Source organism: Limulus polyphemus, unplaced genomic scaffold, assembly GCF_000517525.1.
Source record: "Limulus polyphemus unplaced genomic scaffold, Limulus_polyphemus-2.1.2 Scaffold1389, whole genome shotgun sequence".
NCBI lineage: Eukaryota > Metazoa > Arthropoda > Merostomata > Xiphosura > Limulidae > Limulus > Limulus polyphemus.
In genome coordinates, this window is record NW_013666999.1 from 72,340 (window position 1) to 92,959 (window position 20,620).

A 20,620-nucleotide genomic window follows, 5' to 3' on the forward strand; every position below is an offset into this window, starting at 1 on the left:
ATTGTTCATAGTTCTATAAAGTCATTCCAGTTCAATGATATTTATGATAAACGAAGAAACGCCTACTCAAGAAGTTCCAGAAATATTGCTTCTCGAAAGTATAGCGATCAATTTTATTTGTTCTTTATTTTGCCTAATTAATAATTAGCAGTATGCATTACGAATCTGTAAGAACATTTAAGGTTGTCGTCGACGCGGGCGTAGTACATATGAAGATTGTTTGTTTGTAGTTAAGCACAAACCTACACAATGGACTATCTGTGCTCTGCCCACCACGGGTATCGAAACCCGGATTCTAGCGTTGTAAGTCCATAGACATACCGCTGGGCCACTGGGGGAGAGGGACATATGAAGAATTTACGTCTGTGTATAACAAACAATGTCCCATTTCAAAGTGTAGCTATCAACTGTGTATTTTGATATCACGCATGAGAGCATATACTTTGACATTTTAAGCATTGTGAATGCCCATTCAATATCTTCCTACTGACTTTCCGAACACTCGGAACTAAGAAGTATTAATAACTGATTATTTATATTCAAAAATGCAACATCTCAATTCTCTTAGTTACTTTTCTGGATTATGACTGTACAACCAAGCATATGTTAGAATAAAGACGAAAACGCTGCTCATAGTAAATTATACTGTATATATTTACCCGCCATAGGCCACCTAGGTGTTTGTTGAGCTCTTTACATTTTCAGGATAAAAAGCTGAAGCACGAAAGAAACTAAATAATAATTATTAACTAAATGAAAAACGTTTTTTTTTTTAAATCAGCGAAGCTCAGTGCCTTGAGGAACATTGAAGCCTTTTGTTTTTGTTGTTTTTTATCCTTATCCACTCCCTTTAATTCAAAAAAGTCCCACTTTTTAACTCTAACTTCTATTGCCAAACTACAGAGCTTCTTTCTAACATATGTTATTATCATTTGTTGTTTTAATTGATACTTGTTTTACTAGATGAGATTAATATCATTGAATGAGAGTTGCAGTAGCCTTATTATAGTACTTTAACTTTGACAGATCTTTAATCATTTTTTTTAAACCGAGAGCTTTACCCTAGATGGTGGCCCAGTGATTAGCGTCGAACTGAAAATTCGGTAATCTCGGTTTCGAAACGTGGTGTTACCAAACAAGTTTTTCCACTTTCACCTGTAGGTGGGTGATAATAGTGATACTTAATACCGTTATTCAGGCGACGCGTGTGCTGCTAACTGGATTCTTTTCCTCTGATTCACAGTTCGAAATTAATAGCATGACGTTTATCCCACTGTGTACAAAATATTTCGTTCACGTAAACAAATAAAGAAACTCTGGGCGGCTAAATTGTATGGTAGTTAGTAAATAAAAAAATCTCTAAAGATTGGACCCAGCATTGGGGTTAGGAATCTTGACTCGCAATCTACGGGTTGTGGGTTCGAATCTCCTAACCGAACATGCTCGCTCTTTCAGCCGTGAGGCGTTATTGTGACGACCAATTCCACTTTTCGTTGGTAAAGAGTAGCCCAAGAGATGGCGGTAGATGGTGTTTACTAGCTGCCTTCACTCTAGTCTATCACTTCAAAATTAGGGACAGATACGGCAGATAGTCCTCGAATAGCTCTGAGCGAAATTCTACAATCAACAAACGATCTAAGACCCCTGCTCACGAAATATATTTTGTGGAATGTATTGAAGAAACTCTTTACATTGAACTTGTCATGAAAATTAACATGCGTCCTAACCACCTGGTCATGCCGGGCAAATTTCGCATAGACGAAATAGGCATGTCTTGCGAAATGGGTCATTACTAGATTACCCATGATAGCTGCTAGGTGACAGTTGTACAATCACGGTACAATTAAGAACTTAATTTTTCTGGAGGTGGTCGTATGATTTATTACTTGTTTCATAAAAAAGGAATAGTTTAAACCTGACATTTGGCTCTGATTTTTAGTTACCTCCATTATCTCTTAAATCATAATATCAAAGCCTTAATGAATAAAAACTACTAGTATTTACCTGCAGAAATTAGACGTTTAGTTTACTTCTTTTCTCCCAGTATGATTCATTTATTTATTTTTGACAATAACATACTATGGTAACAATATTTACATTAGTATTGGTTAGTTTGTTTGTTGTTAAGCGCAAAGCTACACAATGGGCTATTTGTGCTGTGCTCACCGCGGATATCGAAACCGAGTTTTAGTGTTGTAAGCTCTCAGACTTCCCTTTGAGCCACCAGGGGGCTCAGTTTGACAATCGGCAACTAAGGCTAACCCTAAACAAAAATAAATTCTTCAATTAACTTACTGGCGTGTGTGAGTAAAACTAGTTTTAAACAAATTATTTAAATAATAATAGTTCGATTAGTTTTATGTGAAACTTACTTTTATTTAAACTTAAGTTTGTAAGTGTATGTATTCTTAACACCGTTTGTTCGATTTTCTGCTCGCGCAATAATATTGCAAAAAACATCTAACCCTAGAATTTCTAAATTACTGTATTTTATAAATCATAGCTCATTCACAATATTGTAATCTTCTTTTAACGTTCCTCATATTTTTTTATAGTACTTCATTCAAAATATTGTAACCTTCTTTTAACGTTCCTCATATTTTTTACAATAGCTCATTCACAATATTGTAATCTTCTTTTAACGTTCCTCATATTTTTTACAATAGTTCATTCACAATATTGTAATCTTCTTTTAATGTTCCTCATATTTTTTACAATAGTTCATTCACAATACTGTAATCTTCTTTTAACGTTCCTCATATTTTTTTACAATAGTTCATTCACAATATTGTAATCTTATTTTAACGTTCCTCATATTTTTTACAATAGTTCATTCAAAATATTGTAACCTTCTTTTAACGTTCCTCATATTTTTTACAATAGTTCATTCACAATATTGTAACCTTCGTGAATGAACTATTGTAAAAAATATGAGGAACGTTAAAAGAAGATTACAATATTGTGAATGAACTATTGTAAAAAATATGAGGAACGTTAAAAGAAGATTACAATACTGTGAATGAACTATTGTAAAAAATATGAGGAACGTTAAAAGAAGATTACAATATTGTGAATGAGCTATTGTAAAAAATATGAGGAACGTTAAAATAAGATTACAATATTGAGGAACGTTAAAATAAGATTACAATATTTTGAATGAACTATTGTAAAAAATATGAGGAACGTTAAAAATATATATTTTTTTTTACAATAGCTTTAAGAACATTCATTTCTTTTTCTCCTTCTCCAGATAGGAATTCTGCCCTGATAATTATTTTAAACGGAACGAAAAATGAACATTTGGACATGTTGGACAGTCGTGCCATCCAGCGGCTCTTAGAAGAGAAATGGAAAACGTTTGCCAGGGTAAAAAAGATAAAAAATCAATATTAAATCTAACTGAATCACGGATGAAATTCTCAAAAAAAAAAAAATAGAGGTACTCAACTGGATGAAGTGGGCCTGTTTTTGAAAAAGAAAAAAAACTCTACGTCTAAACGTAAAAAACGACAAAGCAACTCAAATAAACCCCAGTACTAGTACTGCCTTAAAAAAATAAGTTCCGGTACTCAGTACCGGTGAGCTGGCAGAATTTAACCCCTGAACTGAATTATCAACATAACACATTTAACAAAATAATACAAATAATAATTTTTATTGCTGTCCACAAAATCGTGCATCTAAAGATTTTAACCTATAGAGAACAAGAATTTCACCCGCAGTTTGTAATTCACTTTTAAGTGGTATGTGTCTCTATGTCACACATTTATAAATTATTAATAATAATAATTTGTATTTTTTTACTCATACGCTTGGCTCATTTTGATTTCAGAGTATTATTGTTCTGTCAAAAATCTTTTTTTTTTCTCATTTCATACAAATAAAATTCGGTTATAGTAATCTGAATTCACTTTGTTTAATTTTTTGTCAGAATCATTTTCTGAAACGTTTGGCGCTTATGTTCCTACACCTGATAACCCTCAGTATTGCTGTTTCACTCCGTCCAACACCAGATGGCAGCCTACTGGGTCCCACTGATGTATGTGCAATAGTAAGTTTTTTAATTATATTATTTAAAAAAACGTTACAGTTAAAAATGTAACATTGAAATTTGTATTTTTTGATTATGATTGTTCAAAATGTGTTTATCGCAGTAAAACGTGAAAGTTCTTAAAAGTAAATAAAACTGAAGTAATATGGGTAAAATAAGTCCATACAAATAACATTAAAATGTTTAACATCCTTGGCTATTAATCTAAATATATCGTAAAGTAATAAATAACCCTATGATCTTATTACAGATACCTTTGTGTTGGAGTTGGATAACCACTAGTTTGAAAATTAATGTTTTTGTTTGTTTGCAATAACTAATTCAACTTCCTTTCGACATGTTCATTCGGTGCTCTAAATCTCCTGATGGCTCTTATTTTTGTTGTACAGATATTTATTGGAACTTATAATAATTATAAAGAAAATAATTCTAACTTATTGATTAATATGAATTAAAATTGGCTTTTTTAGTGTATCTGTCATTTGTGCATACTGTATTCCAATTATCTACAGCTTTCTCTCTTCTAGTTTCGCTATTGCGCTGAATTAGGAACCTGTTTGGGATGCGTAGCATTCCTGGTATTTCAACAAGGGGAAGAAGTAATGTCGCAAGGAATCCTGGGATTTCTTATTAATCTTGTAAGTGTAATGAGCGATGTTTTTCTTGCAAGAAGATCAAATTTCGGTAACTTAAATGTCTTATAAAGCTCAAGTGTCCATTTAGCGTCCTTATAAAGAAATCAGTCAAGCGTCTTAAACGTTAAAAACAGAATCGTATTAATACCTTAACGATAGGACGTTAGCGCGATATTTTCTGTAAGAAAAAAAAAATAGCATACGTCACAAAAGTCTTCCACAGCTATAGATTATTTTGGTTCTTAACAATAATTTTCTTGTTAGAACTTGCATCTACTGTGTAAAAAAATAAATAATATTTTACATACAATATAGTAGGTAGTAACCATAAAAAATATGAAGCCATCCATGGGCGTCCGCGGGGGACTCCCCACCCCCAGAAAACTGCCCCTCCTCGGAAAAATTTCTGCGGACAACCATCTTTAAAGAATTGTTACTAATAAGTTAAACCTTAATTCTGCTACTAACAAGATTACAGAAAGAAAGGAAGTCACGATTCGATACTTTGCGCAGTAAACATAGTTTTACAAAAATCTGTTCACCGTATACAATAAAGTTGGAGTGGAATGTAAGATACCAAATAAATGTGAACAACTCTTATGTAAAATAAATTAATTTTGATATTCAACAATAAACTCAATCGCTGATTTATATCGATTGTTTTACAGATTAGTACTCCTACAAAGATCATCTTCCTTGTTGCCAACATCTCTATCCTGCTCTGTGTACCCTGTCGACTAACGGGGGACAGACAGACAGAGGATATTCTACTTTCCTTCGCCATCCCTGGCTGTTGGTTATTCTTAATTTTCTTTGCAGGGTAAGAGCAGAAACTGCGACAATTTCTTTTTTTTTGTTTCTTCTTTTTATCCTAAACAAAAAACACGCAAAAATTAATACCTCACTGTATAACATTGGCGGCTAAAGCCTGGAAAATAATTTAGCATTTACTTGGTTTTGTGCAGACGATATTTCATTTTGATTCGTTTAATCTCCACGTAAAACTCTGACTTTGAGAATCAGACGATTTTCTAAATAGTGGGCCTTGAATAATGTCAAAATTTACTCATAATGCAGAGACGTATGTTATCAACCTGTAAAAATATGCGTTGCTTTGCTTATCATAGTTACCGTTATATCATACCTTGTGATAAACTTGTCTTTGAAACGTTTACAAACTTCTTTTTTTTTTTTTCAATTACATAATGCTGACTGAAGTATATTGCACATAATCACGAATAAATGAAACGAACCTGAACAACAGAGGATCTTAAGAAGAGTTTTTATTCGCTCAACGTTTCGGCTTTACCGCCTTTATCAGGAGTTTATCTTTTTTACAGAGCCCTCTATCACTCAAATTAAGAACCTTTGTATTCATAAAAGAAACCACATTTCACAGCCTTATATGGTTTAATTTTTATGATACAAAGGTTCCTGACTAGAGTGATAGAGGGCTAATTATAATATAAGCTCCTGATGAAGGGGTACAGCCGAAACGTTGAGCAAATAAGAACTCTTCCTAAGATCTTCTCCCGCTCAGGTTCGTTTCACTTATAATTAGTTAATAAATTTAGTTTTCAGTTTCATTCCCATTACTTGTGTACGCAAATTTTACTGAATAAATTAATTTGTAAATTTGAAATTCAACCTCAAATTTTTGCTTTTGTGGCCCTCAATGTAACAATTACGTTCCTTATTTACAATTGGTATATGTATTTGTATCCTGTACTAACATAAAACTTCAGAACCAAGATAATCTATCATATTCCAACACACAACTGAATTCTATTTTGTGCAGCAATACTGTAACTTTGAAATTAATTTTCAAACAAAATATTATATTTCATTACTATTGAAACTGTTGACCAGCATTTTCTGTTATTTAAAAAATATACTGAATTCTGAAAGGAATATTGAAATAACATAAGAATAATTAAAAAGAATTTTAAGTCTGTCCTTTCTATAGAGCATTTTAAGGCAACACTTATAGCTTTTATCGTTTATATATGAGCTCGTTATTTCCCTCTTGGTACTAGTATTTATTTCTAGAAGTTTTTCTTTTAAATCAAATGTAACTTAACTACCAAAATCGCTCTGATAGTAGAAATATAACTGGTTCTAGTCTCTGATTATCAGAACTTTCTGTTTATGATAGTAGAAATATAACTGGTTCTAGTCTCTGATTATCAGAACTTTCTGTTTATGATAGTAGAAATATAACTGGTTCTAGTCTCTGATTATCAGAACTTTCTGTTTATGATAGTAGAAATATAACTGGTTCTAGTCTCTGATTATCAGAACTTTCTGTTTATGATAGTAGAAATATAACTGGTTCTAGTCTCTGATTATCAGAACTTTCTGTTTAAATATCTTTCTCTAGGGCCGTAAAGTTGACGGGTCCTTTTGTAACCATGATCTACAATATGCTAGTTGGAGACATCGTCAGATTTAGTATAATTTACTTTATTTTCCTGTTGGGGTTTACACAAGGTATGTCATACAACGAACGTTCTTATATTATAAAAGACATAGACATTTGCAGTACTGTTGCTTTCAACGCCTTGATATTTATATAGGTAGCACCACTAGGTGGCTGAAAATCATGGTTGTTTTTTGTTTTTTTTAGAGTAAACCCACATTAGGCTATCTTCTGTGTCCACCACGGGGAATCGAACTCTGAATTTTAGCGTTATAAGTCCGTAAACTTACCACTCTCCCAATACGGGATAAAAGATTATGATCAATTGATATTGATATTTTTTAAACAAGTTATATCATGCACTTCTTTGCTAGGGGTGTTGAATCCCGGATTTTAGCGTTCTGTACCAGTAAACTTCCCACTGATCCACAGGAGGAGCATGGTGAATGAGTGCGCTAAGATTAACAGTATGAGTACCTTTATTTGGCGCTCTTCCAAACCGGGGCGGGAAATGAAAGTGAATTACAACTTAAGGAAACTGGTCATGCGCAGAGTAGTACCTAGCTTTACTGATAGTTTTGTGGTTGAGATATTGTTGTTAGCACAATGCAACCATGCACGTAATAGAAAAATAACAGTTGAATCTATTAAAAAGTGTACAAAACCATTAAAAAAATTAATACCTTTTTTGTAACTTTTTCTTTAACATCTTTTTACATTTTGTGCCATATGTGTTTATGCATTATTCTATTTTGTACCAAAGGCCCTACTAAACGTATTGAACCTGATGCTGGTCGAAATTACCGACCTGGTTTAAACAATGTTAGTTGGAGAGTAAGCTCAGAAAAGTTTCTGAACTAAATAACGTAGAATATTCATTTTTTGTTTTCTTTCAAAATAGGCCCGGCATGGCCAGGTGGTTAAGGCACTCGATTCACAATCTGAGGGTCGCGGGTTCGAATCCCTGTCACACCAAACATGCTCGTCCTTTCAGCCGTGGGGGCGTTATAATGTGACGGTCGTTGGTAAAAGAGTAGCCCAAGAGTTGGCAGTGGGTGGTGATGACTAGCTGCCTTCCCTCTAGTCTTACACTGCTAAATTAGGGACGGCTAGCGCAGATAGCCCTCGTGTAGCTTTGCGCGAAATTCAAAAACAAAACAATCTTTCAAAATTTGCAATGCATACTGGAGTGATTTATACATTTAGATAAAGTGTTTAGAAAAAACCGACCTTTATACTCCAGATATATTTAAAATATATTTTATTTTATTCAACGTTTCGCCTTTGCGGCTTCATCAAGGTTAATATACACAACTGTTTGACACTAGAATATTTGTTAAATTATAAAACTACTTGTAATGTTCTATTTCTCGAGTCTGCCGTAACGCGCGTCTAACAATGTATAGATTATAATTATTGTTTTAAGATTGTTCTAATATTAGAGTTATAATACTAACATATGACATATATTACTTTTATATGAGATATAAAACTATAGAGAACTACAATATGTTTTATCATTAGCTAAAAAAAACACATAGACTAGAAGCTGCTAAGAAACAATAATAGGATACAAAGTTTACCAACAGTGTTAAAAATAAATTGTAAGAATGTGTGATACCCCCAGAGCACGCAAGTGTTAAACTGAAAGTAATAGCGTCAGTAGAGGAAATGAATACTTATGAAACACGTCATAAACGTAAGCTATCAATTCTACTAGCACATAAAAGTAAAAGAACTGTTGGACAATTACGACAGAAATATTCCAAGAAACAGTGACAACAGAAAAACCATATAAACCTTCAACCCAACGCTATGTCACTTCTGGCAAAAGGTCCAAACTTTGCTTTAAGGTGAAAACTTACAGACAACACCCATCTAGACATTTTAACATAACTTGAAATCGCTATATATATATATATATAGTGTCCGCTGGAAAGAACATAATGACACTAAAGATATAACAAACATCTCAGAAAACTATAGAAGACACGAGTGAAATAGGAGATAGAAATCATCAAGAAGATAATCAGAATCATCTATCAATTAGCAATCATCCATTTGACTCACAAAAGTATCAACCGCCAAAAACACCAACAACCACAGAACAAAATATCTTCTTCCTGCTGCACTAGATAAAAAATATCCTAACAACACATGAAAATCATCAAGATAACATATCACCAGCAGGAAAAGCAGCTATAAAATAGCTGCGAACAAACGACAATCTGATCATAAAAGAATCAGACAAAGGGAAAGGTTTTGTAGTCCTAACCAAAAACAGTTACCAAGGTAAAATAGAGGAATACCTTCAAGGCATACCCACCTATGCTACATTAAGCAAAAATCCAACCAAGACGGTCGAAGAAGAAGCCAAAACGATACTTAAACATCTCAAAGAAAAAGGTGCTTTGCCGAAAAAAATTACTAACAGAATTAAAACCCTCCCACAGTCATGGGAATTTCAGCAAGAAGCTGAGGTAATCTAAGTAATCCATCCGAGTCTTGTATCATATTGCAGTTCTCTTTATTTTTATATCTAATATATATATATAATTTGCCTTTAAGACCTTAAGACGGAACTCCGTGCATAACAAAGAATGCAGGAAGCCAATATTTTTCCATTACAAAGTCAGAAGGAAAACAATAATAGGAGAATTAAGGAGAATATATCGAAACTGCTACATGCTGAATGCCATTCAAACAGCACAAAAAATTACTTTAAATCACTGCTATTACGAAACGGATACCCCGAATATTACATCGACAATATTTTCAAATCACAAAAAAAAACATAACAACTGCAACACACCAAAAAACACACACACGAAAACGCCCACAATGAACATTCCTTTCATAAACAACACAATCACAACCAGTGAAAGAGTAGAATTCGTCATGGCCAGCTTTGATATTCAGTCCCTATTCACTAACACCTCACTTGAGGAAACAATTAAAATAATTAGTAAACAGTTATTCCCTGCCACTCTAACTTTAACCAACAAAAAATTCGAAGAGCTTCTTAAATTGGCCCTGGAGGACAATTACTAGGTCCGACCTTTACAAATATTTTTCTATGTAATTACGAACGTCAATGGCTGGATAATTTCCCCCTTTGTTACAAAAGAGTATTATACAGAAAGTTGACGATATTTTTCTACTCTTTCACAACACTAATCATGCAAAGAAGTTTCTAGAATATCTAAACTCACAACATCTGTGTATAAACTTTACATGTAAGTTGGAAGAAAAAAAATAACTTAGCTTTTTTAGATCCAGTAAACAAAATAAACAATCTCTTTGCCACATCTATTAACCGTAAAAAAAAAGACATTTATTGGCTTATACTTTCGTTTCTACAGTTTAATACCAGACTCCTTCAAACATAACCTTGTTTTAAATCTTCTAAATACAGTGTATAATACCTGTCATGACTACTATTGTCTTCGCTCAGAAATTTCAAAAATTCATGACATATTACAAATTCATGGTTGTCCCCTTAATTTCTTACACCCTATCACACGAAAATTTTTAATAAAGCAAATAGAACCTACCAAAAAGTCACACACTGTCTCAAAATATCCACTGGTTCTTATCATTACTTTCATGGGCAAACAAAGTTTTAAACTCAAATATCAAATTCCAAAAATGATCAAATATATTACTCACAAATTAAGCTACGTTTAGTAGTTACGTCAACATTTAGAATTTAAAAATATGTTTAAAACCAAAGACATTCTACCCATTCCTATTGGATCACATATAAATACACTTGTGGTAGCTGTAAAGCTACCTGTATTGTGAGCTACAGGTCACCTACAAATACGTGCACAATGAGCACATGGAAATTTCAGCAAGAAGCTGAGGTAATCTAAGTAATCCATCCGAGTCTTGTATCATATTTTAGTTCTCTTTATTTTTAGCCCCCCCAGCGGTATGTCTGCGGACTTACAACGCTAGAAACTGGGTTTCGATACCCGTGGTGGGCAGAGCATAGATAGCCCTTGTGTAGCTTTGTGCATAATTAAAAACAAACTTTATTTTTATATCTCATATAAAGGTAATATATATATATCATATGTTAGTATAGCTGTATAGTAAGTATCGTAACTCTACTAAAATATTAGAACAATAGTGAAACAATAATTATAATCTATACATTGTTAGACGCACGTTACGGCAGACTCGAGAAATAAAACATTACAAGTAGTTTTATAATTTAACAAATATTCAAATATCAAACAATTGTATATATTAACCCTGATGAAGGCGAAATGCTAATTAAAAAAAAATCTTTTAAATATATCTGGAGTATAAAAATCGTTTTTTTTTCTAAACTTTGTTATAATATTAATATTAGTGGTCAGGCATGATCGAGTGTTAGCGCGTTTAAACTGTGAATCCCAGGATATTAAGGTTCGAGGCCGGTTGCCGTAATTTGAGGCAGTGTATGTGATCAAATCCTAGTATTATTTGATAAGACAAGAGTAGCTCAAAAGTTGTCGGTGGGTGCTTTCGACCAGTTGCCTTCCCCATAGTCTGTTAGTTCAAAATATTAGGGATGACAATGCGCAAATAGTTCGTACAAAGCTTTCAATGGCATAGCCATGTTTTCCACACGGGGGTGGGGGGTATAAAATTGAAGGGAGACCAATAAATTAAATGAGATACAGCGATTGAGTGCCTAACATGTAGCTCATTAAGCTACTGCAATATATTTAAGGCTCATAGGAAAACGTTTATTTAGATAATAATGTGGTTAGGTTCAAATCTGTTTATTCTCAGACGTTTCCCCCCACCCCTGACACTAACATAATAAATCAGTAATTTTTCACAGCGCACAATATTTCTTACAAACGAGCTTATCTATTAAAAACGAAACGTTTATTTTAATCACGAATAAGCAATTATAATTAACAACCAAGATTCATATTACTAAACATACATATAAATCATATACTGAAAACGATAATGGATTTTCAGATGCTATTGTTTAATTAAAGTATGCAATTAACCCACTGACTGCTGATTCGCGGCCCGGCATGCCCATGTTGTTAGGGGGCTCGACTCGCAATCTACGGGTCGCGGGCTCGAATCCCCGTCCCACCAAACATGCTTGCCCTTTCAGCCGTTGGGGCATTATAATGTGATGGTCAATCCCACTATTCGTTGGTAAAAGAGTAGCCCAAGAGTTGGCGATGGATGGTGATGACTAGCTGCCCACCCTCTAGTCTTACACTGCTAAATTAGGGACGGCTAGCGCAGATAGCCCTCGTATAGCTTTGCGCGAAATTTAAAAACGAACAAACAAACAAACTCCAAGTAAAACAGAAACAGTGTATATATAATGACAAAGTATACGTATAAAACTTACACTGAGGTATAGAGAAACCGGGACATTTTAAAAGTTTTACTCTTTCTGTATCGGGACAGAAAAAATAAGGCTAAAAACTGTGACGTCTGGTAACCCTAGTTTTGCATATTCTTAAAGTATTAACACACCTGCTTGGATATCATGTAATACACGTTTCTAAAGTATAATGTACTTGGTGGACACAGAGTGTATACAATTAAAATCATTTTGAAGATTAAATTTGTCCCCCAGTGGAACAGCGGTATGTCTGCGGACTTACAACGCTAGAATCCGGGTTTCGATACCCGTGGTGGGCAGAGTACAGATAGCCCATTGTGTAGCTTTGTGCTTAATTACAAATAAACAAACAAAAGATTAAATTTGTCCCCCAGTGGCACAGCGGTATGTCTACTGACTTACAACGCTAGAATCCGGGTTTCGATACCAGTGGTGGGCAGAGTACAGATAGCCCATTGTGTAGCTTTGTGCATAATTACAAATAAACAAACAAACACAAGATTAAATTTGTTTGCGACTTTTATAATGATATCCTTTTTTTAATTAACCATGTTTTCCTTCAAAACTAAAAAAAAAAAATGTAAATACAGTTTTGTATTATTAATTATACTTGGCTGTCCGCTTTTAAAACTACTGTCAAGTAAAGCCTTCCGGCAGAACAGCGGTAAGTCTACGGCCTTACAACATGGCCGACTCAGCAGATAGATAACCCTATGTGGCTTTGTTAAAAAAAAAAATAAACACACGAACAAGTCAATTAAACTTTCATAGAAAATTTATTGATAATGATAAATTAACGTCAGTTCAAAATTATCGATATTGACGAAAGGGGGTTAAAGATTGATGTTTAGAAAACCAATTTCAATCATCTGTCATGGTGAAATATTTCTTCCTAATGAAGGACTTTGCAAACCCAGTGACGTAGGATGATTTCTGATTCATTTAAAAATGCTGTTACGTAAATTCTGTTACATGTTTTCATCATTCAACTAATAACACAAAATTTTCTTAACGTTAAAAAAAATTTATTGCAGCGTTTTATTTCCTGTTTAAAAATCACACGGGGAAAACTTCTCGATTCCAGACCTTCTCAGGAACTTGGATGACCCTCTTTCACATGACTCTGGGGTTTTACGAGGTACGTTCTTTGTCAAAGCTTAACCCATATCTGGCCCCAGCTTCCCTCAGGTGGGGAACAATGAATATGGGGTCAGACTTACAGTGATTATAACTGTATTTGTATTTTGAATTGAACTAATATAAAGAACAAAGATTTTTTAAAAGTTGATACGAATGAAAAAGCCACATAAACAAGCAAAAATGTTAATTTTGTGCTTCTACACGTTTCGTTCTAGTTTTCATATCACATATTTCTATTGTAACACAACGGATAAGATACTTTCATTATTCATTCTTTTATATAAAAAAAAATATCATTAAGACCACAAATGTCAAATGGAGTCAAGAATTATTGGAGGGGCTTAGCCCACCCGGCACTCCCTCTGGCGTCGGGTCTGACTTTTACTCTAAAAGTTATTATTCTGTCTCGTTGCCTCTGCAAGTTTTCGAAAAGGCAGTCGAATAATATTTTCAGATATTTAGATAGACATGCTAATTATATTATATGTTTTAAAGTATAATCTCTTGTGGAAAAATAATGTGAAAAGTTTCACAATGAAAACGTTAGAACGTGTATACTAAGGATATCAATAAACTTTTTCAACTTTCTGGGCACCACGACAAAGAAATTCTATAAATTACAAAAACATCATTACTATAACTCAACCATAAAAAATACTTTCAAAACCATTTGTAATTCAAAGTTTGTTGATATTCTTAGTACACACATTCTAACGTTTTCGTTTAATGCATTTTCGATTAAATAAACCAGACATCGAATAATAACTTTCCATTTAAGCTTCTACATTAAAACACACGACTATGGCAATATACTAAACGATAGGATGCATTTTTTTTATCAAAAAATAAATATTCTAAAATTTTGTGATCTTTTTATAGTGGTTCTAAGTTCTTGGTCATTATGGAAAATCCTAACATTACGAACTGAGTAATTCATAACATGGTGCGTTGTTTGTTTTTTTATTCAGTGCCGAAGTTTCAGTGAAACGCTTTACTATGTGTTAACATGGTTTACTTTTGCTGTCTTCGTGGTCATTATGCCCATCTTGATGATCAACATTCTTATTGCCATGATGGGAAACACATATTGCGATGTCATCACACAGTCGGAAAGAGAATTCGTAAAGCAGGTGAGTAGACATTCATAAACAAAACCGAAACTATCAATGGATTAATGTCAAGAAAGATGCTAGGTTAAATTGTACGTTATGAGTCAGATTTAGTTTTAAAATAGAAGGATTGGGACTTTTATTACTCCCAAATGCAGTGTACATTGTGTTGTATGGACTTCCATAGGTTGACGTGGTATTGGCTTATTGTTTCGGGCCGAGTCTTTCCATAGATCTAGTAAAGCAGTATAGAACAAGAAATTTCCTCTCAAGATCAGATCTACGCACGAAAATCTGTTATCTACAGTCCACATATTGTTTACATTATCTAAATTCATCTTCAAAAAAACTCCCAAAGGTCATGTCTACGTATAGCAGAATAGGGACATTCGAACGAACACCCTATTGAACTCCAAATAAACATTAATTTCACGAAACGCCATATCTAAATATCAAATTGAAGTTTAACAATAATAGCGAAACCAACATCCTTGGCACAACCATAACCAGGGGCGTAGCTGGGCATACGCACGGACGTTGAAAATTCATGATACATATTAAATTTTTAATACAAAATCTTGAACATAAGTTGTAAAGTCTTCTACGTTACAAACTTGGTTAAGCCTAACGAAATCACGGCAGTATGCACGCTGAATCCTGTAAGTAACTTCCCCTTATAAATGTATATATATATATACATTAATATATTAAATTTGATCATTCTATGCCAGTTTATCTTTTATTTAAAAAAATCGATTAATGAACAAACCTCTGCGTTATAATTATTTGAGTTGTCAACGCTAATTGTTTTATCCCGAGAAAATTTAGAAAAAAGTTACAGTGATCGAAATGTGAGTTTTAGCAATATTTTACGTTGCCTGTATGATTAATCATATATAGGTTGTACACGTAACATAGGTCATGAGAATGAGCCATTTCAGGTTTAAATTTCACAACTTTTCCGGGGAAAGTTAACCGGATCCATCTATTCCTCGTGCGTAACACAAATCTACGCCTCTGTTCATGTATTCGAATTACTGAACGACCAGCTGTCCCGTTTCTGTGTATAACGTGAACAGGCAAGTACCCAGTGAAGTAACTAGAAAAAAATAGTCCCCTCCGTATAAAAAGTAATTGGGCCCCCTATATTTATTTACCTATAATTGTTGTTACGATTCTAACTGATTCGGGATCCTTTTGGTTCGAGCCCCCGCAATTGCGGGGACATATTTATGCCAATGCGAGAACCATATCGTTATGAACCACAGTGATGAGGCAAACGCCATACAGTTATTGTAAAATCACGTTGTGGCCAGAATAAGTCCTTCATATTTTAATTCACACTGGGAGAAGTTTAAACAAGCTTCAGAAGGCTTTAACTGTTTGTTCAAACCTACAGATTCCAAGCTAGTTCGATACAGTAGTTAAACTGAATAATTCAAATGACAGTATTTATAGATTATATAAATAAGGTAAACTAGCTGTTAAAATAAGATTTACATACTTACGATTACAGACAAACTCCAATTAATTAATGAGTAGATATCACCCGGTTTATTTCTAAAAGTTATTAATACTAGAAATAAACGACCTTACAACACCAAAGTGTTGTTTTTATTTAATTAGACACTCAACGTTTCGCTTTACAGCATCTTCAGCGTTCACTAAAATACAAACCGAAACTGACAGTACAAAGCTACAAATGGTTTTTAAAGCTAAGTTGTGTCAGTTTGGTTGATTTTTTAGTGAACGCTCCAGAAGAAGCTGCAAAGTGAAACGTTGAGCGTCTAATTAAATACAACATTTTAGTGTTATAAGAAATTAAATACTGTATTTTTAAAACTTGTATAAATATGTATTTCAAAATGACTTGATCATCGTTATAACATATGCAGTGTTATATAAATATATATATATATCAGGACCATAGGAAACGGTAAAGCCAGTCAGGCCATTGCCTGACCACTTTCTCGTGTCATGTATAGCTACAACCTATGTATTAAAACTTGCTTCTTTTAATTCAGTACGTTACGTTGTGTGTATGCAGCATTTTCAGTCACAACGACTCAAGATTCAATCTCATAGCATTAACTTTTCAAAAATGTTTGGGGAGCATGCCCCCTGACCCTCCTAGAAATGGCATGTTTTGAATACCGGTAGTGTACTTAGCATTGTTTAGCTGTGGCAGTGGTCTGACCACTCAAAAATTGCTTCCTACGGTAATATATATATATATACATATATACTTCAGTACACGTGCTTACACATATCTCAGAAAAATGTACAGTATAATAAATATAAAAGACCCCCCCCCCCGATGAAATTCCTAATTCCTGGAGACGCCCTGTAGATGTTTATTTTATTCGTACTTTCTCGTACTTTCCTTGAAAAATATATTCTTCTTTCATTATTGTAGGAATCTTGTAACAGTCAGTATTTTTTTTTTTTAGGTTGAAGACTTGAAGGTTTTTAAGGGACACATTTGCTATACTAAATGTAGTCAGTATATTTTGGTGTTGTAGGAAAACGTATTGTACCTGTTACGAGTTCTGTTTTTTATTATAAAGTTTGAAAGCCTAAAATAAAACGCATCAAAATCGTCACCGAAAAACCGTGCTGGTTCGGTTACTATTGTCTTACCAAGATTTACAGTTTGTCTTTTTAGCATCGTTTTACTTCTTATTCTTTTCAAGTTGATTTCTGTAGTCTACGAGAGAATTACAAGAAATGTTTAGTTAAGAAGCATTGTTTTATTTGGAAACTTTGTAATTCAAAGTTAATAAAAATATCCTATCTACCCTTTTATACAGTGGGCAAAGATCGTTGTAGCCCTAGAGAAAGCTGTGAGTCAGAAAAAAGCCCAAGCATACATGCAAAGCTATTCCATTAAACTAGCAGCGCCCTCTAGTAGTGACGACCCTGAGGAAGAACAACGAGCGGTTATGGTAATTAAGAGTAAACTAAAGTCAAAGGCAAAGGAACGGAAAGACGCATCATTAAACTGGAAGGTAATCATAAAATAGTGAATAAGAAATTTCAAATGAATGTTGTTTTTTAATTGCTTTGATAAAAGATGTGTTGTTTCTGAAAGCAGTTTTTTTTTACAATGGTTTAAAGTGACTTTAATAATAAAATGTGTTGTTTTTTATCTAAATGCTTTTAGTAAAAATAAATAAATAGAAGTTTATTCATTAAAATCAAATAGTTTCCAGTTCGGTTTCAGTTTTGTTCTACCTGCATGAGAAACAATCTTGAGATTAGTGTTTAGAAAAGCTTTTTCCCCGACTTCTATTGAACAAAGTTGTGCCATCAAACAGCTAAAGGGTTTACATACGTTTTGGGAAAGATGCCAACTGACTATTTCTTTCATTGTTAAGCTAAAGTACTTGTAGTACTCTATATTTTTCGAACAAACGTCACACGACTTCTAGCTTAAATACGCTTTTTAAGTCATACAAAATTTAAAATATTGTTTACTAGCTGGAGTACCCGTCCCCTGGACAGTTTGTTTGTTTGTTTGTTTTGAATTTCGTGCAAACCTACACGAGGGCTATCTGCGCTAGCCGTCCCTAATTTAGCAGTGTAATAATAGAGGGAAGGCAGTTAGTCATCATCACCCACCGCCAACTCTTGGGCTACACTTTTATCAACGAATAGTGGGATTGATCGTCACATTATAACGCCCCCACGGCTGAAATGGCGAGCATGTTTGGTGTGACGGGGATTCGAACCCGCGACCCTCAGATTGCGAGTCGAGCGCATTATACAGTACTGTGCAAAATGTAAGGACAAGAGAATATTTTATCATTCTTTCCATTTTATGGGGCTCATTCAGAATGTAGATTTCAAAACTATGGTAATGCTTCACTGATCCCTGTTGACAATTGAATGAGCCAGGGTGAGAATATTATATTATAATTCCCATATACTTGTACCAAGGGTATGTCATAAGGATTCTGCCTGAATGAACATATTGAACAAATTTAGGGTCTGAAATAACTGTCATGGTACCCCATGCAGTGTCTTAACTATATAGAAAGAAGCTAGCAAGGAGCTAGCATATGGTACCGGTATATGCTGAAAGAAATCAATTTAATAGCACTCCACACATAAATCTTGATAAAAACAGTGTTTAACACTATATATTAAGTTTTGTTGTCATGCCACGGCCCAAAAAAAGTCTAGCGAGTTGTCAGTAGAGCAGAGAGTTCGCATAAAAGCTTTACGTGATGCTGGCTGGACTCTTCGACAAATTGCTGCAGACTTGAAATGCTCCCCAAACACTGTCAAGTGCACCGTAGATCGTGAGACGAAGACAGGTAAATTTTAAAAAAGGAAAGAAAGAGACAGAACTTCGATCTCTAAATATTGTCAAGAGTATGAAATTTTCTAAAAAAAGAGTACAAAAACTGGACTGTTGATGATTGGAAAAGGGTGTTATGGATGGATGAGTCCAAATTTGAAATATGTGTCTCAAAGCATAGGTTGTACGTCCGGTGGAAGAAAGGTGAAAGATACTTACCTCAATGCATAGCACCTACCATGGAGCATGGGGAAAGCAGTGTGATGGTTTGGGGGCGTTTTTCTACTGAGGCGACAGGAGATATTTGCAAAATAGATGGAATGATGAACCAGCGCCCGTACCTTCAGATACTAATCTGTCAAAGTATACCCAGTGGTTTACGATTTATTGGTAAACGATTCAACTACCAAGAAGATAATAACCCCAAACACTCATCAAACCTATGCAGAAATTACTTAGAAGCTGATGGAGTCATTCAAATGATGTAATGACCCCACAGAGCCCTAATCTCAACCCAATTGAGCAGATCTGATAGATCAAAACTTGACAAATCAAAGGTTACTTCCAAAGAAACTTTATGGGAGTGTATTAGAGACATTTGGAGTAAAATCCCAAAAGACACTTTGATTAAATATGTTTCAACAATGACTGAAAGACTGTCTGCAGTTATCATAGCAAAAGGGGGACACACAAAATATTAACTGTTCGCTCAACTCAAGCACTTCCACTGAGTTTCTGTTGTACTAAATACGAAGATTAATAAAATTTTGATGTTTCACCTGTGATTTACCTTCCATTGTTCTTTGAAAGTCGCCCGAAATCTAATTTTTGACTTTGTCCTAACACTTTTGCACAGTACTGTATGTAATTGTAAAAAAAAACAACACAAAACGGGAGTCCGCAAGTCTGCATGTATCTCTGCATTACCCATCAAAATTTTATGCCAAATTTGGTGAAGGTCAATCAACAGGGGACGAAGTAGTGGTAGAAAAACCCTCATAAAAACCGCAAAACGGGAAATGGCCCTAATGGCCCTCCATACCAATTTTGGTGAAGATCCATCCACACCCTCCAAAGTAGTTACATGAACATACAACAGACAGTACTATTATGTTTATTCGGATATTCGCGCGAAACTACGCTAAGGCTATCTGCATAAGCCGCCTCTAATTTTGTTTGTTTGTTTGTTTGGAATTAAGCATAAAGCTACACCATGGGCTATCTGTGCTCTGCCCACCACGGGTATCGAAACCCGATTTCTAGCGTTCTAAGTCCGCAGACATACCGCTGTGCCACTGGGGGCCCCTAATTTTGAACTTGGCAGACTAAAAGTAAGGCAGCTAGCCAACAGCTTCCAATGCCATCTCTTGAGCTACCCTAATCAGATAGTTGGTTTTGACTGTCACTCTTATAATGCACCCAAGGCCCTACATGGTAGAAAAGGAAAACACCAGACATGGGGTTATCTCAAAACTGGCCCAGCATGGCCAGGTGGTTAGGGCGCTCGACTCGCAATCTGCGGGTCGCAGGTTCAAATCCCCGTCCCACCAAACATGCTCGCCCTTTTAGCCGTGGGGGTATTATAATGTGAC

The 20,620-nt window shown here is 34.5% G+C and overlaps 1 protein-coding gene across 1 annotated transcript in view; it reads left to right on the forward strand.

Annotated features, from left to right (window-relative positions):
• LOC106463377 overlaps positions 1-20,620 on the forward strand; it is a 69,978-nt gene that overhangs the window by 45,179 nt on the left and 4,179 nt on the right. Inside the window, exons 5-12 of the mRNA XM_022390849.1 lie at positions 3,251-3,366; positions 3,932-4,051; positions 4,579-4,689; positions 5,355-5,506; positions 7,067-7,176; positions 13,511-13,614; positions 14,585-14,746; positions 17,536-17,733. Coding sequence (XP_022246557.1) covers positions 3,251-3,366; positions 3,932-4,051; positions 4,579-4,689; positions 5,355-5,506; positions 7,067-7,176; positions 13,511-13,614; positions 14,585-14,746; positions 17,536-17,733 — 1,073 coding nt within the window. The remainder of the gene's footprint in view (positions 1-3,250; positions 3,367-3,931; positions 4,052-4,578; positions 4,690-5,354; positions 5,507-7,066; positions 7,177-13,510; positions 13,615-14,584; positions 14,747-17,535; positions 17,734-20,620) is intronic.